The following is a 27,928-nucleotide window of genomic DNA, read 5'->3' as shown; positions in this document are numbered from 1 at the left end:
AACAAGAATGCATGCACAGAAGAAGTACAAGTACATCGCACGGTTTCATCCCCGGCGGCCGAACAGAGCAGCAAAGCCGCGACACGATTCGCCTGGCCTTCCTCCCTTGGTGTGTCTGTCTTCCTCCTCCTCCAAGCAAAAACCAAACTCTCAAACCCACCTCCGCCTTCCTCCTCCCCCTCAGGCCCTCCTCCCCTCTCCCGGCGCCATGAGAGCGCGGGTTCTCTAGGACGACCCCTCCTCAGCCACCGCCTCCTCCTCCGCCGCCGCCATGTTCGAGGGGGTGGTGAGCCAGGTGCTGGCCGGCCTGCTCGGCCGCTACGTCAAGGGCATCCAGAAGGAGCAGCTCAAGATCGGCATCTGGAACGGTTCGTCCCTCGATCCCTTTCCCCACCCCCGAGCACTAGCCGCCGCCCGCCCCGCCGTTCCACCGCTTGTGCCCGCCCCAATCACACGCGGGTGGCTCTGTCTGATCCCCCGCGCTCCTCTAATCCTGCTGCCGCAAAGCAGTGAATTTGTTGGCTTAATTCTACGGCCGCGTTTAGTGTCTACGGTCGTCTGAGTCCCGGTTGGAGTGTGATTGGCGCCCGAGTTTGATGCGCCGCGGCTTTTCTATGCACAGTTTTGTGTTGATTCCAGTGTTTGCGTCGGTGGTAGATAGTGATGTAGGAGTTGCTGAGTAATCATTGCCTAAGATTATTAGTAGCGTGCAATGCGGCCGAGCTCGGAGTTGTGCTGTGTCTCTGACGGTGGTTAAGCCTTTTGACTGTTTCGTTTGGCTGCAGAGGAGGTACTGCTGGAAAACGTGGAGCTCATTCTGGAAGCCTTCGACTACCTGCAGCTGCCGTTCGCGCTTAAGACTGGTATGTTGATTTATGATCCCACCTGGACTGGCTATTTTTGTTGCGTGTAGATGAAACTATGTGTCAGTGGTAAATTTCTAAGTTCCCCGTTCTACTGCTCTCGCAGGACGAATCGGGAAGCTAAGCATAAGGATCCCATGGAAGAAACTCGGGTGGGACCCTATAATTATTGTCATAGAAGATGTGTTTGTATGTGCGTGTCCGCGGGAGGATTCTGAGGCATGTCACTGAATCTGGTAGTACATTGTTGAATTTAGCTTCTCAGTGGTGTTTCAACCATTTTGACCCAATGAATGCTATGCTTCTTTATCAGTGGAGATCCGGGTCTCTTGATAAGAGAGAACTAGCTGGGAAATTGGCTAAACTTAATGCTATAGAGCTTGCTAAATTTTCCAGAAGAGTGACAGGTCAGTCTTGATACTTGTTTCTGCCTGCCAACTCATCATCAATTTGTAACATATTTGATATTTCTTTACTTAGGTTTTAAATTTTTTGCGAATCTCATTTTGTTTGATGAGTTAGAACATTGAAAGGTATACATAAAAACACTAATTCTTTTGACTTCTAGATAACCAAACGGGGCAATCACTTCTATCATACATGTCAGCAAAGGTAACAATCCTACTATTTTGTTGTTGCAACAATAGTAACATTGCCATGCTGAAACATTGATAATTTTGCTGCATTTGTTTGACTCTTATTGGCAGATACTCGACAACATCCAAGTCTCCATACGAAATGTCCACATCATATATGTTGATTCACACAAAGACCAAGTATGTGTGTTCAGGAGTAGTATTTTATTATTCTGTGGATTGAGGCTTATGTACAGTCTCTTTTGTTTTGATCGACATTTAAGTACGCTTTTTCTTGCCAGATGATTTTTTTAGATAGTTCCATTCTAGTATTTACTGGGAAAATATCTAATGCACACCCATATTTGTGCGTTATGCTATTATCATGCGGGTAGTTCGGTTTAATTTGCATTGATCAAATTTAGAGGGACTTAAGGTGGTGATGTATTTCTCACATTATTTATAAATTTAGAGGGCTACATCAAGATAGTTCCCTCTCCATTTCGATGATATAACCTAGTGGTTCCTTTGCACGAGGCATTCTTGTTAGTTCTAAGTATTAAGGTTAAGCAGTAGCCTGCTATTTTTGTATTGTCACATATTTGTACCTTATTTTAAACTCAAAAGGAATGATTTCATATCTACATACATACCAATTTTGCATATTCTTGATAGAACTGTCTCAAAATATCTGCAAGTTGAAATTCTACCATAGAAACTTACTCAACGCTCTTTTGAATCTGAAACATCAATTTTTGTAAAAAGATGACCTTGCAACAAACTTGCTACTTTCCAAGTGCACTTCACACCTGTATCCCTGCATCTTCAGTTCTGATCTTCAGTGTTATCTTTATTTATTTTTCCAGCTGATATGTTCTTAGCTATACCTGTTTTTCTTGGTAATATATCACCAGGGGAACTTCATATTTGGTTTGGAATTCAACAGTCTCTCAATACAAACAGATACGCAGAAGCAAAGTTTTGCCATGTGAGTTAGTCCAATCATTTTATTCCTTTTGTTCTTAGTTCTTACATAGCTGAAAAAATAATAAACTAAGAACAAAGCTTCACTTTGCTAGTTGCGTGCAATCTTCTACGTATACAACTTCGCTGTTGTGGTACCAACGATTATGACATTTAGAGGCATATAAAACTGAGATGAAATTTCTAGGCAGAAAATGTTTGGGAAGTCAGTGAAGTTCCTTAAAATGTCACAGATCATTGGAACTTTTTTAGTAACTAACTTTTACACTGGAGGTTACTTCAGAAACAGCAATTTGACATAAATAATTTGACTTTTCAATTCTTAAAGGGATAAAAGATTTCACTACTGAAGAATGCATTGATAGTTTCCTGATGTACTCTAAAATTGTACAGTAGTGCACTCTACTGAATTGTTTTTTTGTGTGGGTATAGCTGATGTGCCATATACCATGAAACTATAAGGACTTTCTCTATAGCATTGTAAACATCTTACAGTACTTTGGAAAAAGAGTTCTGATGGCTGTGTGATATGGGCCAATATGCACTGAACGTTACTGTTTATCTGGGTTTACAGATAATTTGGTATTTCATGCATTTGATTGCACATGTATAATTTTATTTTGTGTGCTTTAGGTCATTGATGGCTAGGTCCAGACAAGATGAAGTAAACAAGAAAATAGATATATCAAATGTTGGAATTTACTGTCATCAGTTAGAAGAACAGCGTGATCTATATGATGTTGGTGCTCTTACTGAAGCTCAGTCTAGTTTCAGTCTTGGGTTGGCCCACCGGAGAGATGATTATCTTATAAATCCATTTTCTGTGTCTGTGTCTGTGCTTGTAAGTGCATCTCTTCTCTGTACATATTTTCACCAGTGATGATCTTGTGAGGCAGTATTGTTTGGTCAAAAGGCTTTCAAAAACTTTCTGGTTACTTTCAGGTCGGCCTAAAATTATTCCTTGAATGCTGAGCAACCTGTTCTAATGGAATTTCGTCTTTATCACAGGCTAACAACTCTGTAAAGCGTGATGGTGCACCTCAATATGACATGACTGCAGAGTTAACTAAATTGGTTCGTCCCTTTCCTACTAACAGCACTATTTAGCTTTGTTAATTACTTCAGGGATGATTTATCCTTTACATTTTTCATCTTCTTCATAGGTTTTATCAATTGATGTAATCCAGCTTCAGCAAATTTTGGATCTCATTGATCACTTCACCATCTGTGCTTTGCGAACAAAGTAAGCTGTTCTAATTTACAAGACCAAAAACTGATATCCTATTACTGATATCTATTGTAGGTTCCATGTATTTTATCACTGCTTTTTATTTGTTATTTTTGACAAGAAACTTATCGCGGACTGTAATGTAAGCCCTAGTGCACAATATTGTGCTACCCCTTGATTTTCTACCTTTGATGGAATAGTGCCGGACATCGTCCTAGCATGGAAACCTGTACCCAAATATAGAGAACTTCTTGGCTTCACTGATTTGCTGAATATGAATAATAGACGGCAAGCTAGCATTTGATTTACCTTGAGCATTTGCTGATGTGGTAAATAGAATCTAGCAATAAATCATTACTGCCTTTAGTACTTATTGCTGTTGTTTACTTATTTCACAGGTATGGTCGTTACCGTCCACCACAAAGCTTTTTATCTAAGAGACATAAAGGTTGGAGGATAAGGTGGTGGCATTATGCTCAGGATTCTATTATAGCAGATGTTCGCAAAAGACTGAGGAAAACCTCTTGGAGGTTCTTGGGACAGAGACTGTGAGATTCTTGTTAACTCTTTTCTTGTTCAATCAACTTGATTGGCAAGGTGTGAAATGGACTTAAAATAAATAATGTAGTTTCTTTTGTGGGTAAAAATAAATAATGTAGTCGAATGGGTGCAGTTGTTGCTAGAAGGGATGATATTCATATATTTAAAATGAGTGTTAATATGCGGGCCATTGTAATTTCTTACACATGGTGGGCATGAAGATTGCTTGAAATTTTGTTTCTGAGGGCAATTCAGAAACCTGATGTTTTGATGGTTTTGTTTTGATACGCAAACTTCAGCTTGTCATCGTTTCCTGTTTTCAATGATGGCAAATCATTTGGATAAATATATGCTCTAGTTTCCTGTTTTCTTTCTGAGAAAGCTTCAGGGAGGTCGGAACTTTGCAGCTAAACAAGACATGCACCTATCTGCTGATAGATAGCAATAGCCTGATAGGAAATCATCAACTTTTTTTGGCGTAGAGGATGCTAGCAATTGCATACGTTTCTTGCCCTAACCCAACAAACATGACTCTTGTTTAATTTGATAAGCAGGAGACAAGGCTCTGTGTTTAAGCACTTTCAGTTTGATGATTTTATGACTTAATGTTCGCTTGTCTGTACTCCTTTGGTATTGACCTGTTGCACTTGCACTGATATTTTGTTGTTTGGCCATCTTGTTTTAAGTGGCGTTAACAATTCTTTCATCTTTCAATCATACTACATGTTTTCATCTACTATTTTCCTGATTAATGTTTGTGTATATTTGTTTTAAACATGATATCTTTAGCTACTCTTTGGTATTTTTAACAGGGGATACCGTCGCAAATATGTCAATTTGTATCGAACAAAATTGGAGCTATTGCAGAAAGGACAGGTTGTGTGATTTTCTGAGTATAACATGCATTTTCTCGTAACATTTTAATGTTTGTTACGCACACATAACCAGATGGTTGTTACTTGTAAGTTCCTGCAAGGAGCTCAAGGTTGGGTAGTTTGTAATTTCTCTTGGTTGTACGTTACATAAAGAAAAAGGGAAGACGCTAGAGCAGGACGGAGGTGTCTATAATACACATTGTCTTTATGCCTTATGTCAGACGAAATTGGTGATAACACGTTTTGCTACTATGTTTATTATCTGTCCGATGGACCAAATGCGTATAATACATACCAATATTTCTAGTATGTCACACAAAATTGGTCTTAACATGGATTTTCTGCTATTTTTTGCATAAACTGCATAATAGGCCAAGTGCGTTATGCACATAATACGTACCAACATTAATGAAGAACTTCTAATCCTTAAAGAGAAACTTTCTCTAAATACCATAATGAAGAGCTCTATTATCCTAAACGGACATGTTTTGTTAGCTGGAGCCTGCTTCTGATTCCCACCTCATTTTAGCTTGACATATAAAATATGTTCATGCTTGAAGTGATATTCTGTATCATTTTTGTGTAACGATGTCGACTTGTTAGGAAAATGCTGAGATGTCGCTCAAACATCTTTTTATATGCACAGTGGTGTCCCCACCGCCCTCCGGACATTTTTTGTGCGTGACCAAAATTTTATTCCAGTGAGATTTGTTGATCTAGATCCAGTTAGATATGTAAATCTAGTTATATTGGTGACACAAGCCCAGCCTAGTTTGGTAATTCTGTAACCATTCTGGCGCGTATACATCATACTGCATACTGTGTATTCCGTCTTGCCACTAAATGTTCACTTTTAGATAAAATAGTCTATTTATGCCATGTTTTCCATGAACTTATTTTGTTTAAGCTTACTATTTTCAGCTTGTAAGTAAAGACATTCTACAGCAGCTGGAAATTCTGGACAAAGAATGTGATATAGATGATATAGTTAACTACAGAACAATTGCAGAGCAACAACTACAGGTACTTGATACTTTTATTTGAAGAACAATATAGTGATACTGTGATTTTTTTTCCGGCAATCATCTGTTTAACCACTGAAGTTGAAACTGTCTTCACCTATAAACCTTTTAGTCACTGGAAACTGTATTTACTCCTTACTAAACATTTTACATCTAACATGCATGTTCATCATTACCATACCGGCTGCCCAGCTGATTTACACATATTCTTAATCTTAGGTGATGGCATTTATAAGGTTTATATTAGTTGCACTACATTTTAATGAAATAGGCAGCCATTTAGGTCTTCTGTAGAGCATGCGCTCATTCATGTTGTAGCATTTCTGCCTTTTCCTGGTAACATCTCACTGGTCATTGGCAGGAGTTGGTGAAATCTACGAAAGACAACTTTTCTAGTCCAGGAAGTCCTCAAAGTGATGAGCAGTCAGCAGGGGCAGGTCGAGGATGGTTAAACTGGCTTTCTCTTGGAATGCTTGGTGCTGGTGGAACAGCTGACACTAGTTCATTTGCTGGTGTTGTTTCAGAAGACATTATTAAGGTTATAATTTAAAGTACAAGTTTCAAAAAGAAGTACAGAGCCATTGACTTGTTCTGTATAGGGTCAGCCAATTTTATTTAGGAAAATGCAGTTCTAACATCTTAGTTTTCGATTTCAGGATATATACGAGGGGACGGAATTTCATCCTGTTTCCTCTACTGAAAATCATTTGACGAAAGAAAACTACTACTCTTTGAGACTATCTGTTTCTCAGATAATCACAACTGTCACCTCAAGGCAAGTGTCTCCTCCCTCCCTGTCCTCTCTGGTCATTGCATATTTTTCTGTTGCAGTAATTCTGTTGTCAACAGCCTTACGGTCTGTGGCATTGCTATGCTGTGCTGTAGAAGCAATTTAGCAAGTAAAGTTAGTCACAGATGCTCTTTGCCACTTTTAGTAAAATATTTCCGTAGTGGCTTTAAATAGTTTACGCTTATTAATTATTGTTTCCCAAGATAGTTAAACATAAGTACCCAAAGGGACACTGTAGTGGCAAACACTCCAATCACAAATTACTTCTGACAGTTATGCTATTTGCTGCCTGTTTTTTTGTTTCCTGCTTACATGGCTTAGCTTATGTTAGAGGTCCTTTGCAGCTAGCTAACTTTGCTATATTGACTGATTAGGAGGTTTGGCATGAAGCTTGTTGACGCGATGTTTACTGGGCTTGGTACTGAGTATAAAATATGGGATGATTCAGCAACTATCCTTGCCTGGCTCGATTCACTTCAGATTACTAACCCAGTGAATGAAAATAAAGTCGTGCTGGCAGAAAAGGTACACATTACAGTTCGCTCCGCAAGATCTTTTGGGCCCTTCTGTGAATTGCATGTCTTCTAAATCATAAAATATCTTTAGTGTAGCACTGGTGATGGTCTGGGGATACCTGTTATCAGTGTTCAAGTTGACTTTCCAAAGTCAAACGAAAACACAGAAGCTTCAACACAGGTACTTGTATTCTTTCCAGAAGAGAGTTGATTTTTTATTTTTTTTGTGGGAAGATGGGAAGAAGAGAGCTGAATTCATTACATAGTATGTCTGTGGTGCTCTTAATTGCTGATTTAGTTATTTTTCCTGTCATTTGACAGGTTGTTGTTCAGGAATTCAGTGCCATCTACGAACCGGAATTCTTCTTTAATCTCCTGCACATCTATGACTTGTTTTCCTCTTTCCAGTTTCAGCATGATAGGGTAAGAATTGTTGTTGTGTAGCTATGCTCTACCGTTCAGGAAAAGATGTATTATTTTGTAGCTTCTTGCTTTGTTTTCTGTGCTCGTGTACACATATTCAATGTTGCTTACGATTGGTAATGATTAATGAAGCAAGAGATAGATGCAATAGCCAATGTAGTTGGTTTATCAAGTGAGACTATTTTTGTGACCACATGTTTTGTAGAAGGAAGAACATTCACTATTGTACCTACTCTGTAAAATCTGTTTCCTCATCCGTTTGTAAAGTGCAGGGTTAGATTCTCGAACCATGAATATGGTCTTCTATACTATGCTGCTTTAATTCTGGGCTTGAAATCAGTTCACTTTCACATTTAGTTGCCGTGCCTTTCGAGTAGTTATAGTATTAACTGTTAACTGCTGCTTGGTCTTAGATTTAATCATTTGAAGTAAATTATACAAAGTTTAAATGCCAGAATAATATTCTAGTCATTCTGCATTCACGCAGGTGCTTTCCTCACTAAATCGTTTTGATAATTTTGGGACAAGACTTCTCTCCAAACTAAAGTAAGTCCTCTGCATTTACTTTTATACTGTATTTGTTTTACTGTGGTATGCCAGTAGAATGTGAGTCATTGTTTTTATGTGATTCTAGGTACATGTCTGTGAACCGAAAGAAGCTTCTTTGGGATTTAAGGATTCACCACTTCATTGTTAGGCTACCATCACAAAATTGTGGAAGAGAAGAACTTACTATGGTATGTGCTAAAGATGAAGAACATTGTTTTTACATTTTGGCCATGGAGAATGTTAGTTCCATGGTATATCTATGGTCACAAGGCCCATGCATCAGTTTTTGTGGATCCCCTTTGGCTGGTTGCCAGTTACAGGATCTCCCTATTTATTTCAAGTTGGAAATTTAAATTTGACAATGTAATAAATAAATTACGAAAGTAGGCATATTTGGGAGGCTATAATTATTGTTTTATGCTCGTCTCATTTGCCCTTGATTTGTTTTAAACACAAGTTCCTATGGAAATCAATGCTGCAGTTAGTCCATGTTTTTATTTCAACTCCTTCCACGTTAGAATTGAGTCAAGATTCAACTTTCTAAGAGGTTAGAAAAGTTGGCCTTTTCTTTCCTCACCTTGGTTTCAAAGTTTCTTAATCGTGATGTAAAGGCCTGTAGTACTTATAATTTGAAACAGAGAGCAATAGTTTAACTGGAAGACAATTGACCCTTTTCTCAAAAATAGAAATAAATACAATGATCTAGAACTAATGCAAGGTGTTAGTGGTAAATGATTGGAGTGTCAGCAGCCAGAGGAGATAGCCACAGCTAGGTTGGTGAGATGCCAGTGTCTTGTTATGTGCTTCAACAGAATGTGTAACACTTGGTCAAGATAAACATATCTGAAGGATAATGCATTCATGGTGAATGCACATTGGCAAAAATATTGGCATGCTTAGAAACCTCGCAGCAGTGTTTTGTTGATAATAATTAGCTTGAAGCCTTCAGCGGCAGAATACTTTTCCTTTTGTTCATTGCACTAAATTAGGCAACATAGACAGGTATGTCATGTAGCAAAAGCCTGCACAATAGTAAAAGATCGGTTCTGTGGATGAATTGACTTTGCAGGGCCCGTACTAGATTAATGGCCGCCCCGAACACACGTGCACGCCCCCAGTGTAAAAAACTGATGTCCAGCTCAATGTTATTATGGTTATTATAAGAAAGACGGTTCCAGGTGTCCCTCTTTGTTTTCACACTTTTAGTTGGTAGTAGATAGCTTTGTCGTTGAAACAAGTACAAATTGCAGGTTTTTGAGGCTGCAGATGTATCCATGCGATCCAAAGATACAGTTGCGGATGATTCTCAGACACAAGAAGCCAATTCTTTTCTTGATTACATGTCAAAGAAAACTTCAAGTTATTGTTCTGACAACCTGCTACCTGGCTTAGAATTTGATGACCTATACAAGTATTTTGAGGTTAGCCTCACCAGATTTGAGGTTAGGCTTTGTGCATATTCTGTTTTTGTATTTTCCTCATTCAACATCCACTTGAACCAATGAGAAATATATATGTGCATGTTTGCAGGTGAAGGTGTTGATGTCTGCTAAATGTGATATCGCTTCCACGTTGGTCAAAGTGGATGCTTCCATTATATTTGGATTGTGCGTATTTCTGGATGAACCAATGCTGAAACAGTTGGAGGTAAGGTGACTTCTATGGTTTTGATAAATTTATAGAAATGCATTCAAAAGATGGTAAACTGGTGTATATAGTGTGCTCTATTGCCATACAAGTCTCTGTAAACAAACTTTTCGAAACTATTGTTTTGGCAGATTGCTTCTATTGTGCCATCTCTCGACATATACTTCTCTCAGACAATGTACAGCGCTATTGTTAATTTGTGTACCTATCCGAAAGAAAGTAACATAGTTGGAAACAACACTTCTGATGATTCCATGTCTACTGGACCCAAGAAACCAGCCTTAAATATGTCTGCATCCCTCAAGCTGGACAAATTGAATTTGAGGGTCGACCTTGAAGACAATGGAAATGAATGTTCAGTCATCACTGTGGGTGTTCGGGATATTGATATCAGGTTAATAGATGTTCTATTGTCATGCAATCTTGATTATATTCTGTGATTTTTATGTCTGAGTTGGTGTAGCTATTTGTAGGTATGCTATCTGGGAATTGTCAGAACTTTGGATCATTACCAAGATGGTTGAAATCACTTCCGCTGGTCTGGAGGACAGATCGAACTTGCATGTGCTATGTTCTTCAGGAAGCTATAAAACTAGCACAGCATGTCCTGAAAGTTCTGCTGCGGAGGCTTGCTTAAAGCTGCATTACAAAACTCATAAATATAATGAACAAGTTCATCATGTGTACCAGCTGAACTTAAATGATGTTGATCTGCATGTTAATCCTTCTGTATTTGGTCAGATAAACAAGTTTTTGAGAAATCTTGATGCAGTATCTCCAGCTGGCAGTGCTGTTGTGTCCAAAGCGGCTGATCAGAGTTCCATGAAACCTGAAACGGCTAATGCCAAATTTCCCAATCTCTCATTGTCAAATTTCTGCGGCACTGAGAGCACATCATTTGGAGGAGTTTCTGTAGATCACTTCCCCTTCTTACATACTGATATCATATCTGGACATAATTTTGCATGTTTAGAAACTCAAGGTGTCCAGGCCTTGGATATTACATCCTCAAAGAGTAGACAGTGTGATGAGATTTCAGGTTTAAATGGCTACAGTGCATCAGAGCTTGCAAACAATGTACAATGCAAAACTGAGCATTCTAACTGTTCATCCACCTCACCAAATAACACTAAGAATGTCAACTCAGCCATTATAGATCTATCACTTGTTTCGGTTAGAGCACATTTCCATGAATCTTGTGGTATTTTAGCAACACTTACTATTCCTGAGTCCATAGCAACACTCTCATTGGCAGACGCAACCTCCTGGGACCTGTTATTGTCAGCTAAAGATGTAATGCTTGCTTCACCGTGGACGCCACCAAGTATCGATAAGCTACTCTGGGGAACTTATTCGCATGGTAATGCTAATGCACTCAACATCCGTGTTAAAAAAGACTTATCTGCACTCTCGACTGAAGTATGTATTGGAGTTCAGAATGTTTGCTGTGTATTACCATCAAAGTTGCTGGCTATGTTTACTGGATATTTTTTGTTGGATGATTGGAATCCTATGGTGGAACAGCACCACTCTGTGCCAAGCAATAATCATGAGTGCCCTGGAGAATCTCATGACAGTATCACTTACAAATTTGAGATATGTGATTGTGCTATATTTTTTCCTGTTGAAAATCAAGAAACATTTTGTATAAAGCTTGGGGTTCCATTTTTTTTCTGCGAGTTCATTCCAACTGGAATTTCGGCAGAATTTGTAAAGCGTATACCCAAAGAATTCTTCAGTTCAGAGTGTGCGCTTTCAAGTAGAGCTGATGTCATCAGCCTATGTTCAAGAAATGCATCCATATCACTTGTATTCCTGACCGAGCAAACAAATTTCATCCTGAAGCTTGATGAGGACATGCCCACCAAGATCCAGTCTCTCGTGGAAAATGTTGATGCTGGTATATGGATTCAAGTTCCTTGCAAAGAACTATCCTGCTCCGACCAGCCATCTTTGCCAACATTCATTATGAGTAAAATATCAAAATGTGACTTGATTGCTGAAGGTATAGACCTGTAATAATACTATATGCTTTTTAACATTTCTTGAAACATATTGGTTATGCAATAATAACATGTTCTTTGCCTTCTCTTGTACAGATCTCTATTTTATGGATGGCATGGAGGCAGTTTCTCGTATTACTGATAAGTTAATTTCAATCGGCAAAGAAAGTAAAATGTACAAAGGCAATGCCAAGCAGTTTTTAGAGAATAGAAGTTTGAATGAGGAGAGCTCTGAATCTAATGATCCCACCAATATTACTATTTCTATCAAGGATCTAATGGTTCTCTTTGGTCACTCAAAAGATAAGGGTTTGCCATTGGAGAAGGTTGCCACTGCAAACCTTGAGTTTGATGTCTCTGCTGTTATTGTTGGTGAAAAACCTGAACGCATTGACACTGATATTGTCTCTTTAGCTCTGCGGTCATCTGGGGGTAACACACTTGTCTCCATAATTTCTGATGAGCCATCATGTCCTGTCCTAATCAAGTTAGTAAAGCATCATGCGGGGCGAGATGAGATTTTAATTGCTGTACCTTTCATCGAGACCTGGTTATACTTAGTTGATTGGGATGTCATTATCAATCATTTCCATTCCTATATAAGAAAGGAAGAGAACAGTTTGCATGTGGGACATTCGGCAGCTCTGCCCCGTTTTTCAGACTCTGCAATGTCATCATTTCTTGCATCAGATTTTGATTCGCGAGACGATTCTGACTTGGTGGTAACATGTGAAAATATTGCAGTTGTAATTCATGTACCTATCTGGGAGAAAGAGAAAAATCAGCCAAGCAGTTATACAGCGATAGATACGAGTTCTAGTTCTTGTTTAACACAAGATGAAACAAGAGGTTGCAAGTTTATCAGCCTGACTTGCGAGAGTAAACATTTTGTGGTCATGGTAGGTGACAGTTGGGTGAAGTTCAGATGTGATTTAGATAGAGTGAAGATAATACTGGAAATGATTCAAGGGAACAAGGGTACCTCTGTTCCTTTTATGCATACATCTAAGATTAAAGCTGGTGGTTATATTCATAAATCAGAAACAGACTTGCTACATCTTTCTGTTGATCTACAAGCAGAATACTTGGATGTTGGTTTTTCGCACCAGATATTTAGTTTCTGGCGTAGTGTGGAACTCCGATATCCTAAATCATCATCGGCTTCCTCATTTTGTTCTGTAACACTGAAGGTGGGATTGAGAAAAGGTTCCCTTCTGCTAAATGATGGAAGGGTAAGTTATACTACATGGCTAGTTTTTCTTTCACTGTAATGAAACACTACCAATGCAAGGCGTAGATATGTACTCCCTCCGATCCATAAAAAGTGTTGCCCACTTAGTACAAAATTTGTACTACCTTGGTACAAAATGGACTACACTTTTTATGGATAGGAGGGAGTAACAGATATCCTTAAACTGGCTATTTATGAATTTTTAATTAAGGTTTGTGAGGTTCAGTATCACTACAGAAAACTTGCAGTCTCGTGTGACTTCGCCATTTTCTGGGTCAATTCATAGACAAACATTAAAAATAATTTTAATATATGTCCTTTAATACAGCAGTGACTTAGCCATTTTCTGGGTCATTTGGTAGCCAAACATTGAAAACAATTTTAGTAATATTAACTTTAAGAAAGGAGCATTACGAAGTATTAGAGTGAGCTGGATAATGGTGAAAGATTCACAAAATGAAACATTGTCTTGTATTTCGAAAGATGATTTTGTACCATGAGCAGTAATGGATCGTGTTAGCTTACTTTAGTCAACCTTGCAGTTGAATGTGCAAGACTATTTTGACGTTTATTTTTGCCCCTTGACGAAGAAGTGTCCATTTTGGAATTTAATCAAACCATACAAATTTGCTTATGTTTGCATGTCCTTTTTATGTAACCAGATATGCTAAGTGGCATATGTTCTATTCAAGCTTTAACATTCTCTTTCTGGTTCTTGGTAATACTTTTGACAGTGGAGCAGTCATGGGCCTGTCATAGAGACCTTGGTGAAGAACTTATCTCTGAAATTTAGTCAAATGGGTGATGAGACTGAAGTTTGCACTGTTGTTGACTTTTTAGTAAATTACAACAATATTGACAAGGTAAGTTGTGCTTCCTTGCTGCCTGTCTTTTTTTTTTCATGGTAAAGGAATAACAATGTGTATGTGTTTAGGTTATGTGGGAGCCTTTTATAGAACCTTCAAGTTTTCAGTTAAATGTACTTCAAAAATGTGCTGATCATGCATTGGATATGTCTCCCAGTACTGAGGTGTCGCTGAATTCAGGCGAGCAGCTTAATCTAAATATATCAGAGCCCTTGATCGAGGTACATGATACTGGCATATTGTATTTTGCAAACTTGTCAAGAAGAAAATTCTATACCCTATCTTAAAGTGATCGACATCATAGGTTTTAACTGTCATTATCATCTTGCTTTAATAGTGATGCAGGTATCAAGGCATTATGTTCTGCAACTGTTATTTAGAAAGTAGCTATATGTTCTGAATGAACATCGGCACTTATTTAGCTTGGCATGTTCTGTTTCTTTAAAATCAACTTACTGTTACTCTGGTCTCGTCATTTGTGTATGTAGGCTATCTTCAGACTTACTGAGATGATCACAGATTCTCTTAATCCAAGTAATGGAAGTGGTCTTCAAGAAGATCCTGGTATCCTGAGGTTGAGCCGTGATGACATGCACACCAGAAGATACGCGCCATATATTCTCTCAAATGACACATCATTGCCATTTAAATTCAAGGTGTATCGTGGTGCTGTTAATTCAGATGACATTGATAGTTTCTCTGTAGTAGATGAAAATTATGTGCCAGCAGGATATTCTGTCCCAATTTATGTTGAAGAAGCTCTAGATGAATTCTTCTTCCAGCACAGGGAAGCACGATCTTCTGAACACCTCATCGAGAAATGGATGGGTGCAGTGTCACACTACATGATCTCCATTGAGTTTGAGGGAACTTCTTGGTCCTCTAAGCCAATGTCAATTGATCTTGTGGGCATTTACTTCTTTGAAGTAAACTTCTCTTCAAGTAAGAAGCCAATTCTTGGTGGAGAAAGCTTGGAAGCATTTGGGTCTAATAGAAAGAGTAGTCATCATGATGGATTAATTGTGCCTGTAGTACTTGATGTTTCCTTACAGAACTACAGCAAACTTGTACGAGTTTACTCAACGGTAATGACCTTTTGAATGATCAGTCACATTACTAGCCGTATAGGTATGCTTACGGTCTCTTTGTGTAGGTCATACTCTGCAATGCAACATCAATGCCCCTCGAGTTGCGATTTGATATACCATTTGGTGTTTCTTCAAAGGTATATGTACCTCCTAATTTCGTTTTGCAACTGTAACAAGAATCTCAATGAAGGTATTACAGGAGTACGAGAATAACTAGCTAAGTACCCGTGCGTTGCAACGGAGACACAAATATTTCAATGATTTACGTCTCAAATATAGATTACGCATGTCCATCGACCGATCGAATTTTTTTCTTTCCAAAACGTAATTGACAAACACAGAACTTACCTTAATTTGTGGAACTTACCTTCCACATAGGCTTAATTTTCTCAAATATAGATTACGCATGGTTTTCTTAATTTGTGGAACTTACCTTGCGGCGGGACTGCGTCCCATGGCGGCGTCCATGGGGACTGGCAGTGCGGCACCCCATGGCGGCGGCATCGGGGACCGGCAGTGCCGAACCCCATGGTGGCGGCGGCGGCGTGGACCGGCACATGGAGGGACGGGCGCGGGAGGGATGGTGAGGGAGAGGAAGGGATCGAGTGGGTTCCGGTGGAGAGGAGAGATTTTGGGAGAGGAGAGGCTGGTGGGCGGTGGCGGCGGCGCGCGGGGCGGGGAGCAGCGGTGGCATGCGGGCTGGGCGAGATGCGAGAAAAGGAAAGAGAAAAACGAATCGGGAGTTCGGGCGGTGGCATACGGATGTAATTTCTGTGAATTTGGGGGGAGGGACCGACGACCAACCAAACTGCAAATTAAGTAGTAGTAAAGATTTAACGTTCGCCTATCGGTGCCTTTAGTGTCAGTCGTGTTCTAGATTAAAAAAGCACGGAAAAAAACTGCTGTGAAATGGAAAAATCAGGTGGTTGGTAACTTGAGTTCAAACTTAAAGGTCACATTTAGATTCAAAATATTTATTTATTAATGAAATAAAAGGAGACCAGGTTTCTAATGGGCAATCCTACCATGAACTCCGATAGCTAGCCTGCTACCAGTAGCTTTAAACTCTGTTTCTGTTCTTACACAATGCAGTGTATCTGTGTATGCTGACTGGTTGCTAGCCCTGCTCAAATCCGTGCATTTTTACCCTTCTGAATTTGTTCTTTGTATACTTTATTGGCTGACTAATCTCAACTTCCTGACCACTCACAATCGAAACTCTTGGTCACATTTATGGTCACAAGGAGCCAAACACGGATTTTCTCAAGAAACTTTGTCGTGCAGGTAATAGGACCAGTTGCTCCAAACAAAGAGATTCCCCTGCCAGTTCATTTGTCTGAGGCTGGCCAGATTAGGTGGCATCCCGTTGGCAGAACTTATTTGTGGAGTGAAACCCACTCCCTATCAACTTTGCTTTCACGCGAAAGTAGGGTTGGGTTTATGAAATCGTCTGTGTGCTATCCTTCTCACCCTAGTAATGATCCATTTCGCTGCTGTGTATCTGTTGAAGAGTACAGTGTTCCTTCATCTAGTAGTGCCCAGAAAGGTAAGTACTGCACTGAATATTTGAATACACAACAAATTCTGGGAAGTCCTGCTCCAAAGGCTTCTAAGCAAATGTTCACAAGGACACATTTCATCCGGCAAGTCAGACTTAGTACACCTCTTCTCATAAGGAGTTATCTCCCTGTGTGCATATCTTTGACAATAGATAATGGTGGGGTTGCACATCAGGTCTCACTTAATGAGGTAAGTTTCTGGTGCCATGCATACGTATTACAACTCTTTTCTTTCTCTAATTTGTTAATGATATTCTCAGGTAGGTACTGCCTCTATTTATTTTGTTGACCCCTCCAACGATCTTGGAATCACATTTCACATTCAAGATTACAGATCCTTGGCCATAAAGTTTCCTCGTGTAGAATCATTCTCTACTGGAGCTAAATCAAATGGCTTTAAATTCTCCCTAACAGAGACGCTTGCATTCTACTCAAATGTGTCGAAATGTATGCAGTTCAGCCTTTCTCTCTACTCCTAATAATTTGGTTATGCAAAGCTAAAATTTGGTGGTTGTTTGTTTTGCAGGTCCTTTCAATGTTACGCTAGACAAAGCAACAGATGCTCATTCTGGTGCAAGAGAGCTGCACCTTTCTGTGCCATTTCTGTTGTACAATTGCACGGATCTCTTGCTTACAGTCACAGAAAGTAACTATGAGAGGAACGGGTCCACAGTTGTGATTCCTTGTAGTTTTGAGATAGATGGGCACACAAGACATGTGCTCGGAAAAAATGGTCTTTCTCTTGTTTCAGAAGACCCGTCCATACAGTCAGTGGCTTTCTGGCCCTTAAACCACGTATACTTGTGTTCAAAACTAACTCTGCTTTTTGTTTTTTGGCATATCTAATAACTTCTGCATTTTGTTTACCAGGAGGTTTGCAAGTAAAATGCCACAGTTGGATTTTGTTGATGGATGCAGCTCTTATTCAAACAGGAGGGATGCAAATAACAGTGAGCATGTGCAGAAAGAATGTGAAGAGGCCAAAGCTTATATGTTTGCACCTGCTGGACATACACCCGCAACTGAACTTTTGGTTAAGCTGAATGCATCTGTACCTAATAGCGGAACGGAAACCACTCGACGGGATTGGTCAAGTCCGTTTCTCCTTTCCCATGCCAGTGGTCCAACGAGTCTTACTATTCCACAATCATCTACTTCCAGTGCCTTTTTAGTTGCTGTAGCATCTATACCTGTTTCAACGGAACTCTTTGGGAGGACAAAGGCTATTGCTTTCCAGCCCAGGTATTGGAAGGTCCCATTCCATCTAGTGTTTGTTATGGTGCCGAGATTTTTTTACAGTTCTCATTGTTATCTATCCACCTGTAATAAGTTTTGGAGCCAGATCCATTTACCATAACAAATGAAAATTATTCCAACTACTGGTTATTCTTTGTAGCATGATTAATATTTTTATTTTCATTGTAATCTGGAAATGCTATAATTTTGGACATAAAAATGTTCTCTTATACTATTCCATTGTAGCCTAACCCTGTAGCAACCAACCAAAAGTACTTTTTTCTTCTTCTTTTTTCAGCCATGTAACTTCATTTTATGTTGTCCTCTGTTCCTTCTATTTTGCAGATATGTTATTTGTAATGCATGCAGTAGTGATCTGTTCTATAAACAAAAGGGTACAAGGTTTTCTAAGCATTTAAGTTCTGGGCAACACTCTTTTCTTCACTGGGCTGATACAGCGAGGTGAGTTATTATCCTCTGTATCTGGAGCTTGCCCATGAAAAGTTTCTTCCCAAATTACCTTGCTTTGTTTGATTTTTGTGAAAAGGTAAACGGATAAAAATGGACGAGCCTACAGTTCATGCATGTACATTTTAGAAGATTTTTTTAAAAGATGGACTCCATTTTTCCTTGGTGGATGAACTTCGCAACCCTTGCGTATTATACTAATAGTACTTGCATAAAAACTTAAACTGAATTCAGTTGTAAATCTTTTTGAGAACGCTATGGTCATATGTGTTTTCATGGCTTTTTCCAGCATTTAATGTTTGTGACGAGCAAACTTTGTTTGCAGAGAGTTGCTTGTCTCCATTCGATTTGACGGGCCAGGATGGCAATGGTCTGGTAGTTTTTTCCCTGACCGCCTGGGAGATGCTCAAGTGAAAATGAGGAATAGTGCCTCAGGTGTATCAAACATGGTTCGAGTGGAAGTACAAAATGCCGATCTAGACATACACAGCAACAAAATTGCTGGAAGAAACAATATCATTACTGGTACAATACTGATTCTGCTTTCTGATGACAAAACTGGTTTTGTACCATACAGGATTGACAACTTTTCGCTGGAGGTAACTAGTTCTTGCTGTGTTGCTTTCTTCCAAACTCCATGGTTCTCAAATTTATGATTGTTTTTGCAATTCAGAAACTGCGGATATATCAGCAGAGATGTGAATCTATTGAAACAATTGTATATCCTTACACGTCATGTCAATATGCCTGGGACGAACCTTGCTATCCTCATCGTCTTACTGTTGAGGTACTATATTGAGCTTCTTTCTTCAGTTATTTTTTAATAGCTTGTTTTTAAGTTGATTTGTATTGAACGAGTATACTACATGGCTTTTGCCCTGTACAATTGTGCAGGTTCCTGGGGAACGGAGTCTAGGTACATACAATCTGGATGTTCTCAGTGATGATGTTCCTGTATCCCTACCTTCCACACCCGAGGTAATTCAATGTCTCCAAGTTGGATGCAGCTACTGCTTACTGAATACATTCAAGGGCAAACTTGGCATTTCTCTTTCTAAACAAGATACTGTTGACTGGAACCTAAAAAAAATCTAAACAGGCGTCTTCAGATAATTAATTAATCAAAAGTCTTGCTTAAGCCCGTTTTGTGCTTGAAAATTGTTGTGTGGAGAGTGGAGACGTGTAACATCGGGAATTATGTTACCCAATTTCATCAAAGGGGACCATCTGGATTTTTATGTATTACACAATCTTAGTTGTTTCCGCTTATCAATGTTGATATTTTTCCAGTTTCTGACCTAGTCTGTTCAAAATATTATTAACAGAAAGTCGAAAGAAAATTCAGCATCTCGGTGCATGCAGAGGGAGCAATTAAGGTTGTTTTTCGATACCTGCTAACTATCAAGAATTGGTCAGCACATTTCTTTTGTCAGTTATTCAGTGTGCAAATAATGAACTGCAGGTGCTCAGTATTTTTGATTCAAATTGTCACAACATGGACAAAAAAGGAACAGGTTTCCTTGGATCAAGGGAACCAAAAGATGCTGATCAGAAACACGAGATCGAGTTACACTTCACTGAAGTTATCAAAGTACACTTACCATTCATAGGGATATCTTTGATAAGCTCTTCTCCTCAGGTGAACGGAGTGCTATAATTGATGCTGAATCCCAACAAGAATTTTTTAGCACTTACCCAAAAAAAGGCGTTTGTTTTACTGTATTTCTTTTTCTTGGCAGGAGTTGTTGTTTGCTTCTGCCAAAGATATGACAATTGTTGCCATGCAGAGCTTAGATCAGCAGCGAGTCACGGTTGAAATACAAAGTATGCAAATTGATAATCAGTTCTCTGCTAGCCCATACCCTGTCATGCTGTCATTTGAGGGAAATCATAAGGGAAAATCCATGAATATTTTGAAGAGTAAGCAAAGATCCCTAAATGAGAGTAAGACTTCTTCTAATACCGAACAGCCTGTGCTGCACTTTGCTGCAGTTAAATGGAGAACTAGAGATGCTTCATTCGTTTCGTACCAATGTATAAACATAAGGTATTATTTACCTATTAGTATATGTTCTTTCATAAGTTAGATCTGAACTTGTGGTAACTTTCTTCATTTGGTGGTTCGCAGTGTAGAACCTTTCCGCCTCGAACTTGAAGAGCGACTTGTCCTGAGCATGATTGACTTTTTTAGATCTGTTTCCTCTAGAGTACATTTTGGGCAGTTGGAGAGAAGTGTTGACTCGAGTATTTTGCACGGTGCTACTGATATTTTTGGTGAACACGAGAAAGTTTCAAAACACTTGTCAGACAAGCCCCAAAGTTCCTACACGGCGGATGCAGATCAAGACAGTGGAATTCTGCCTTCTGTTATCCCAATTGGTGCACCATGGCAACAGATACACCTATTAGCCAGGAAACAAAAGAAAGTATATATTGAATTATTTGAGTTGACTCCTGTCAAGTTGACTTTCAGGTTATCGCTTCTCTGTGTTTATGTTTTTCTGAACACCACTACAGAAAAAGAATTATCGGTTTACCAATAACTGTTGTGTTTTTGCTGTAGTTTTACTAGCACTCCATGGCTCAATAGGAATGAAGGCGGCTCAGACCCCAGCACAAGCTTCAACAACAGTACTGCAATTCAGGTCGAACAATACTCCATCCAACTTGCACATAGATATTTTGCAAAAGAAATGCTTTTGATTTATGTAGTGTTGCCTCTTAAAAATATATTTAGTGCTCATACATATCTACATACCCTAAAATGTTCATGACATCGTTTTGTAATTTGTACTACAATTTCATGAAAAGAAAACCCTTTAGAGAATGGTGTTCACATCAGAGCACTGGTCGTGCTTTTGTTGTCTACTTGCACAGGCTGTTCTTTTTTTCTCCTTTGAGAAGTTTGTACATGTTCATTTTACGCTCCGATAGTAACAGCAACAAAATAAAAAACTGGACCTCTTCTGGTTGTTACAGTTCACAAGGTCTCTGGCTCTTATCTTAAGTTGGACAATCTGTGAATAAAAATCACAGACATACCGAACCACCAAACAATATATTTGCTTGTCATGAAGCTCTAAACTAGTGTAGGTAGTGTTGACTACCGATGTTCATGTCATCATGTGTAAATAGCTCCCTGGTAGCACATCTGCACATGGATTTTTCACAGCACTTGGTCTGTATGTATGCTCTTCAAAGTTATTTAGGAGTTTATTTCCTCGTCTGACATCTAATTAAGCATTTTGGTTGCAGCGAGGCCTTATGGCTCTCATTGATGTTGAAGGAGTGCCAGTTCATCTTGGAGAAATAATGGTGGAAAATCTTATGGCAAGCTGGCAATCTATTCAAGACATTCTCGTAAGGCATTATAGCAGGCAGTTGCTTCATGAACTATATAAGGTAAATGTGTGCCATTCAAGCTAGTATTCCAAAATAATCTTACTAAAATAAGAATGCTTATTGGACAATCCTGGAACCTTTAAGGATGTTTGTTCTCCCTCTCATATCTTTCGCTGAGTATGAAAGGCTCCAACCATGTGCTTGTGCCAGCATTTACCTCCATTTCTTTCCTTTTCCCCTGTTAAGAGGGCGGTGTGAATTCTGCAAGGACTACCTTGGGTTGTATAATCTCTATTTCCAATGTCTAGTAGTAGTATATTTGATTACTTGAAATTTGGGAGCAGAACTTGTTGTGATACACTGTAAGTGCAGGTTTTTGGCTCTGCTGGCGTTATAGGGAATCCTATGGGTTTTGCCAGGAATGTTGGGTTTGGTTTAAAAGACTTCATGTCTGCCTCGCGGAAAGGGAAATTGCAGGTTTGTAAAGGCAGTCTTAGCAGGAATTAGCCATTTTCTGATCGTATTTGTTGAAAGTCTATGATTTGCTCTTCGACAGAGTCCTGTTGAGCTATTAAATGGTATCGCACAAGGTTCAAAAAATCTTATTGGAAGCACAGTTTATGCAGTCAGTAGTGCCACTTCTCACTTTAGTAAAACTGCCTATAAGGTATTTATGTTGAGATTCAGTTTGATCATTGGAAATTACAGTCTCCAGAAATCAAGGGCTCACAGCTCTTTAAAAATGCATCATGCAGGGTCTCGTTGCATTTACATATGATGATCAAGCTGCTTCTAAAATGGATGAACGGGAAAGACAGCTAGGCTTGCATGGAGAAGGAGTACTTAATGGGTTTCTAGAGGTGAAAGCCATCTCTCTTGATTCTCTTGATTAAGTATTATGATTTTGCTTCGTCCCATGGTTTTGATAGGTGTATACGATTCCTATAAGCGCGTTCTTGCACTGACATAAACTTGGGAAGAAAATATCACCGCGTGTTACAGCTCACAGCTATTATGTCTCCTTTCAGTTTTCACTCTGCCATGTAATCTTGTTGGACCTGTCTCTAAAGCTGCATGTACCTCTTACATTTCAATCTTGTTCTGCAGGGTCTGACTGGGCTTCTCCAATCACCAATCAGGGGTGCTGAGAGACACGGTCTTCCTGGCGTTATCTCAGGTAATGCCATTCAAATAGGCCTTTGTATTGAGCTGTTGTCGTTCCAATCTTTGACCAACTGTACATCTGTTTTAACAGGTATAGCAATGGGAACAGCTGGGCTTGTGGCCAGGCCTATGGCCAGTATTCTTGAAGCCACAGGCAGAACTGCACAAAGCATAAGGAACCGAAGCAATCCTCATGAATCTAACCGCCTGCGTGTCCGTTTCTCGAGGCCAGTGGCCAGAGATCGTCCTTTGTTCCCGTATTCCTGGGAAGAAGCAATTGGAGTATCTTTCATTCTCCAAGCTGATGGTGGCAGGCTAAAGGACGAGACATATGTCATGTGCAAGACACTCAGAGAGCCTGGAAAGTTCCTTGTGCTTAGTGAGAAACTGCTTCTGCTAGTCTCGAGCCCGTACTTGGTGGCTTTAGGTTCACCGCAGTTCGTCGGTGTTCCTCCTGACCCACAGTGGGCGATTGAAACAGAGATGAACCTCAAATCCATTGTTCATCTGGACAGAGCTCAGGAGGTAGTAAACATTGTCGGGAGTAATGGAGAAACATCACCACGGGACAAAAGGGGTAGAGCGAGAGACATTGCCATGAGCTCAGCCTTTACTCCCCTGTTTCATTTCAGCGTGGAGCTGCCAAACGTGGAAGACGCAGAGGGTACGCTGCAGTTCTTAACAGCACTTATTGAGAAGGGGAAGGCGAGAAGATGGGATAAGAACATCCTTCACCGAAGCAATATTAGCTGAGTTTGCTGGGTCTAAGTCCTTGCTAAAGTTCTTATCAGTGGGAGCCGTCAGCATATACCTCAGAGGTCACCAGCCATGATTACTTCCCAGCGTCCCCTGGATGTCGATGGCCCTTGGAACAACCGAAATTTTGGCTGCTGAATCCATACGAGATGTTTGCGGAGGCGCCTGAAGCACATGTATAGTCATCCAGAAGCACCTGCTGCCTGTGGATAGATACCAGGAACTGGAGAAGGTAGCGTGTAAGTTTGTTAATATCCGTAGCTGGGAAGTGATCCACCACGGAACAGTTAGCGGGCGTTAGAGAATTTTGTAGACCAGATGTAAACATGTAGGCTTAGAGAATTTTGTCCATAGCTCCTGTAAAAATGCAAGTGACATACGAGATATTGGTTATCCGCTATCGTTCTTAATTGCCTGCCGAAAGTCATTCTTGATTCTGTAGTACCAGACTGTTAAGAGATGAATTTTACACCATTGCACTGTGGTCGCCTTGCATCTCCTGCAGTGATAGCCATGACCGACGGAACTTTACTGGAATAAGAAATTTTCGTGGCGAACTGATTTTAGAAACTTTAATTTGCACGGTAACTAGAACGTAACCGATTGCACAAATTTGGGAAAACACTGCCTTTCCGTCCCATTTGAAAACAAGTGACATGGATTTATACAAAAAATAGTTCTTCCACCAAGAGTACTATTCCCTCTGTCCAATATTACATTACTCAAATTTGTTCAAATATGGGTCGGAAGATGTTATTTCCTCTTCTTATATTACTGCCTTTTACTTTCTTCATTGGAATCATAGGAATCCCTTTTGATATACTCTTGTCTTCTGAGAAGAGTACTTTCCATCTAACGCAACATTAGCTCGCAAGTTCAACACCATAAGCCAATTAGCATTATAAGGTGCCGAACACAAAATTGCTCAAACAATTAATAAAACGGGCTTCACAAACAAGTAGAAATAGAATGTAGAAACAGTTTCATTCTAATAGAAACATCCAGAGAGGTTCACAGTACTCGCTGCGCAGATACTAAATCAACATCAACAGTCACATCAAAACCTCAAAACTTGTACTTGTTGCTAGAAGGCATAACATAAGATAATCTTGGCAAGCATAGGCGATTTCACTAAGTAAATGGGGCTCAGGACTGCTTAGTCGAACAAGCTGAAGCCCATGTCATCATCAGACTCCTCCTTGGCCTCTTCCTTCTTCTCTTCCTTTTTCTCCTCTGCGGCAGCAGCACCACCAGCAGCTGGGGCAGCGGCGGCAGCAGCAGGAGCACCGCCTCCACCTGAATACAACAAAATGGCAGGGCACGTAAGTACATGATGAAATTCGGGCTAGTGATAAACTAAATTTCAATGTACATAACATCATATGTTCCAATGAACTAAATAATTGCACGTACATGATTCTAAATAGCAGCAGTTAAATTATTATAGATTGCACTGAGGTTTAACAGACATGACATTATTAAATTCATCAAGTTATCAGCTTTTACATGACAACATTGCAATACAAGACACTGATTTCACATTAGAGTACTAAATTTAACACATTCTCATACTGCATAGCTAAACTGGCCTGTTGTACAATAACTCCATAATATGTGAATCGGAAGGCACAAATGCTACCGATCTACACCCACAGTACAACATCGCAGGACTAAAACTAAGTGCTCTGGCTCTACTCAACATCATGTGACACCATTCGGACAATAATCGTGATGTACACAGACTTGAGTAACTAGCGAGATAGATTCTTCCCTATGATGTGTTCAACTAACAACGCAAATAAAAGCAATGAAGAGAATAATATACGCATCGAGGCGGGAGGACGTAGAGTAATGGGAGGTATACCAGATCCGACGGAGAGGATCAGGTCGTCGACGCTGCGCTTCTCCAGAAGCTTGGCGAAGAGCGCCGGCCAGTAGGCCTCGACCTTGATGCCGGAAGCCTTGACCACGGTCGCGATCTTCTCGGCCTGCCAACAAACCAAACCAAAGCTCAGGCAACAAAACCAACCGACAAACCGACGGATGAAGCGCGAAGACGGGAGGCGAAGAGAAGGAAGAGCTTACGGTGATGGGGATGTTGTCGTCGTGGAGGATGAGGGCGGCAAGGGTGCAGGCGACCTCGCTGGACGACATGGTGGCGGGCTTCTCACAACTGCGGATCGAGATCTCTGCGGGGATCGACACGAAACGAACAACGAGATGAGACTGGAGAGCGGGAGGAGACGAAGAACAGGAAGGAGGAGGCGGCGGCGGCGGCTTTACCTGAAGAGTGGAGGCGCAGGAGGCAGGGGACTTCTAGGGTTTGGGGGGAGGCGGCGTCGGGTGGGAATTTATAGGTGGGTTTGGGGGCGACCACTAGGGTTTCGAGGTAGCATTTTTGGGCCGGCTCGGGGTGGGCCGCCTTATGTGGGATTTTCGATTATGCGTCCTGTCTGTGGAACATGACTATTGGGCTTCTAAAAAAAAAAGACTATTGGGCTTAATGTTCGTCGTGAGGATGATGGACCGTGATTCAGATCCTCCAATATCCCAGTATCTATATATACCTATTAAAAAGTACGAATCGTTTTCTTCACCGTCGTCCGTCAAATTTTTCAAAAAAATTATGGGCCCATCTAAAAAATACGGACCGTTTCCTTCACCGTCTATCAAACTTTCCAAAAAAATTGTGGGCTCCCAAAATTGCATGTATATTAGGCCTACTAAGTTGGCTGGCCCGTTAACTGCACCGAATTGGACTAGAACTCCGCGAGGGAATCCATTGCCAGTGGGATCGTTACGAGAGTCGCGCAACAACTCTGAATCTGACAAGAAAAGATCACTCCACCGAAACACTACGGGAGTCGGAAGATGAGACCCAATCGGGCAAGGAATCGAAGCCACGGCTGGTCCCCTCTTCCGTTTCCCAGCCATGACCGTATCCTCCTAGGGCTAAATTACACGAGGAGATGGAAAATTGTTAGAAAAAGCTGATGAGACAGACTGCGAGAGAGAATGGTGACGGCTCCTAGGGCTTAGTAGAGAGAACGAGAGATGATGGCCGAGTGTAGAATTGGAGATGGGAGAAAGCGGCTCGATACCTTTCTTCTGTGAGCCTGACGGAGCGAGAGAGATGGCCAAACAGGCCAAGTTGATGGGTCATCAAGTCAGGACTACTGGGCCAATTTTGCACTTCGTCTTTATTTTATTTTTTTACAACAAGGTTCATCCGTTAATCCTTATTGCATCAAAGCGTCCACATTTCGCTAAAAAAATCAAAGAATCTGTAATAAAAATAATATTTAGTTGATTAAAATATTATCTGGGCGACCCATCGGGTATCCATGGGTATAAACCAAAGATGGCAATAGAGCCCCGAAACCCGAAAACCCGTGGGTTTTTACTCCATTAGGGGACGGGCTTGGGTCAAATTCAATCCCCGCGGATTTGCTCATGGGTCAAAAGTGAAACCCAGCGGGTTTCACGGGTTGAGACCCGGTCCGGCAGTCCCCAAACTCGGTACCCGTGAAACCTGCAATTCCAATAGCCCATTAAAATGACCCAACACAGCCCATATATCTATCCAACCCCCCACATATACTGTCAGATTGTATGTTTGGACCAAGTTGTGTTGTTGTCAACTTATATGTTTGGACCAAGTTATGTTGTTTTCATCTTATATGCTTATGTCTGTATGCGTGTTTGTGTGAACTTGTATGATATCATCTATTTTGTGTGAACTTGTATGAGATCCTCTATTTTGTGAGAACTTTATGCTGCCGTCTTATTAAGCGATGTTGTCATGTTGCTGCTATTTTAGCTCTCCTGTGTATATATGTTACCTGGCGGGTTCGGGTTCCCCGACGGGGACGGGGCGGGGAAAAATCTCAAACCCGTGATCGGGGACGGGGACGGGTTTGGGTTCAGGATCGTGGGGATAGGTTTGGGCAGCCACTACCCAGCGGGTTTGGTCCCCGTTGCCATCCGGAGTATAAACTTACACCCATACCCTATCCATGACTAATCGGGCGATCCATCGGGTATACCCATGGGCGTAAACGTCGACCCACATTCTACCCACTTGGGTCAGATATCCGCGGGCGAGTTGCCACATTTAATACTTACTGGCCATATAAGACGAATTCTAACCGTCACGCAGAGAAAGGACTACGAGCGGACAGATAGCCGAGACGCCAACGACTTC

The 27,928-nt window shown here is 40.5% G+C and overlaps 2 protein-coding genes across 3 annotated transcripts; one reads left to right on the top strand and one right to left on the bottom strand.

Annotated features, from left to right (window-relative positions):
- Positions 1-48: 48 nt before the first annotated feature.
- Positions 49-24,198, top strand: LOC100822443 (putative vacuolar protein sorting-associated protein 13A). 2 transcript variants are annotated; one of them, XM_014900880.2, is made up of 48 exons: positions 51-368; positions 786-863; positions 970-1,082; positions 1,177-1,270; positions 1,432-1,475; positions 1,571-1,639; positions 2,353-2,426; positions 3,056-3,263; positions 3,431-3,496; positions 3,586-3,665; positions 4,049-4,198; positions 5,003-5,066; positions 5,987-6,088; positions 6,449-6,625; positions 6,744-6,862; positions 7,252-7,402; positions 7,484-7,573; positions 7,714-7,815; positions 8,303-8,361; positions 8,450-8,552; positions 9,615-9,806; positions 9,895-10,011; positions 10,143-10,405; positions 10,485-12,016; positions 12,111-13,246; positions 13,980-14,108; positions 14,180-14,332; positions 14,600-15,196; positions 15,265-15,336; positions 16,484-16,948; positions 17,019-17,205; positions 17,285-17,525; positions 17,629-18,000; positions 18,340-18,456; positions 18,788-19,061; positions 19,136-19,249; positions 19,357-19,440; positions 19,788-19,838; positions 19,925-20,101; positions 20,202-20,509; positions 20,591-20,935; positions 21,026-21,107; positions 21,718-21,864; positions 22,177-22,281; positions 22,361-22,471; positions 22,560-22,664; positions 22,912-22,981; positions 23,060-24,198. In XM_014900880.2, the coding sequence occupies exons 1-48, from the start codon at positions 272-274 to the stop codon at positions 23,719-23,721; spliced, it is 10,248 nt and encodes a 3,415-aa protein (XP_014756366.1). In that variant the 5' UTR covers positions 51-271; the 3' UTR covers positions 23,722-24,198. The 2 variants fall into 2 exon arrangements, with proteins under 2 accessions (XP_014756367.1, XP_014756366.1); XM_014900881.2 differs by lacking the exons at positions 21,026-21,107; positions 21,718-21,864; positions 22,177-22,281; ... (2 more) ...; positions 22,912-22,981; positions 23,060-24,198 and having other exon boundaries at positions 49-368; positions 20,596-20,769.
- A 459-nt stretch (positions 24,199-24,657) lies between these two features.
- Positions 24,658-26,141, bottom strand: LOC100839013 (60S acidic ribosomal protein P1). The gene is made up of 4 exons (XM_003573255.4): positions 26,008-26,141; positions 25,810-25,913; positions 25,589-25,712; positions 24,658-25,020 (listed from the first exon to the last, which is right to left on the bottom strand). The coding sequence occupies exons 2-4, from the start codon at positions 25,876-25,878 to the stop codon at positions 24,881-24,883; spliced, it is 333 nt and encodes a 110-aa protein (XP_003573303.1). The 5' UTR covers positions 25,879-25,913; positions 26,008-26,141; the 3' UTR covers positions 24,658-24,880.
- Between the last annotated feature and the right edge of the window lie 1,787 nt (positions 26,142-27,928).

This window comes from Brachypodium distachyon, chromosome 3, assembly GCF_000005505.3.
Source record: "Brachypodium distachyon strain Bd21 chromosome 3, Brachypodium_distachyon_v3.0, whole genome shotgun sequence".
Classification (NCBI taxonomy): domain Eukaryota; kingdom Viridiplantae; phylum Streptophyta; class Magnoliopsida; order Poales; family Poaceae; genus Brachypodium; species Brachypodium distachyon.
Note: the sequence above shows the minus strand (reverse complement) of the source record. Positions and strands in the feature narration are given on the sequence as shown.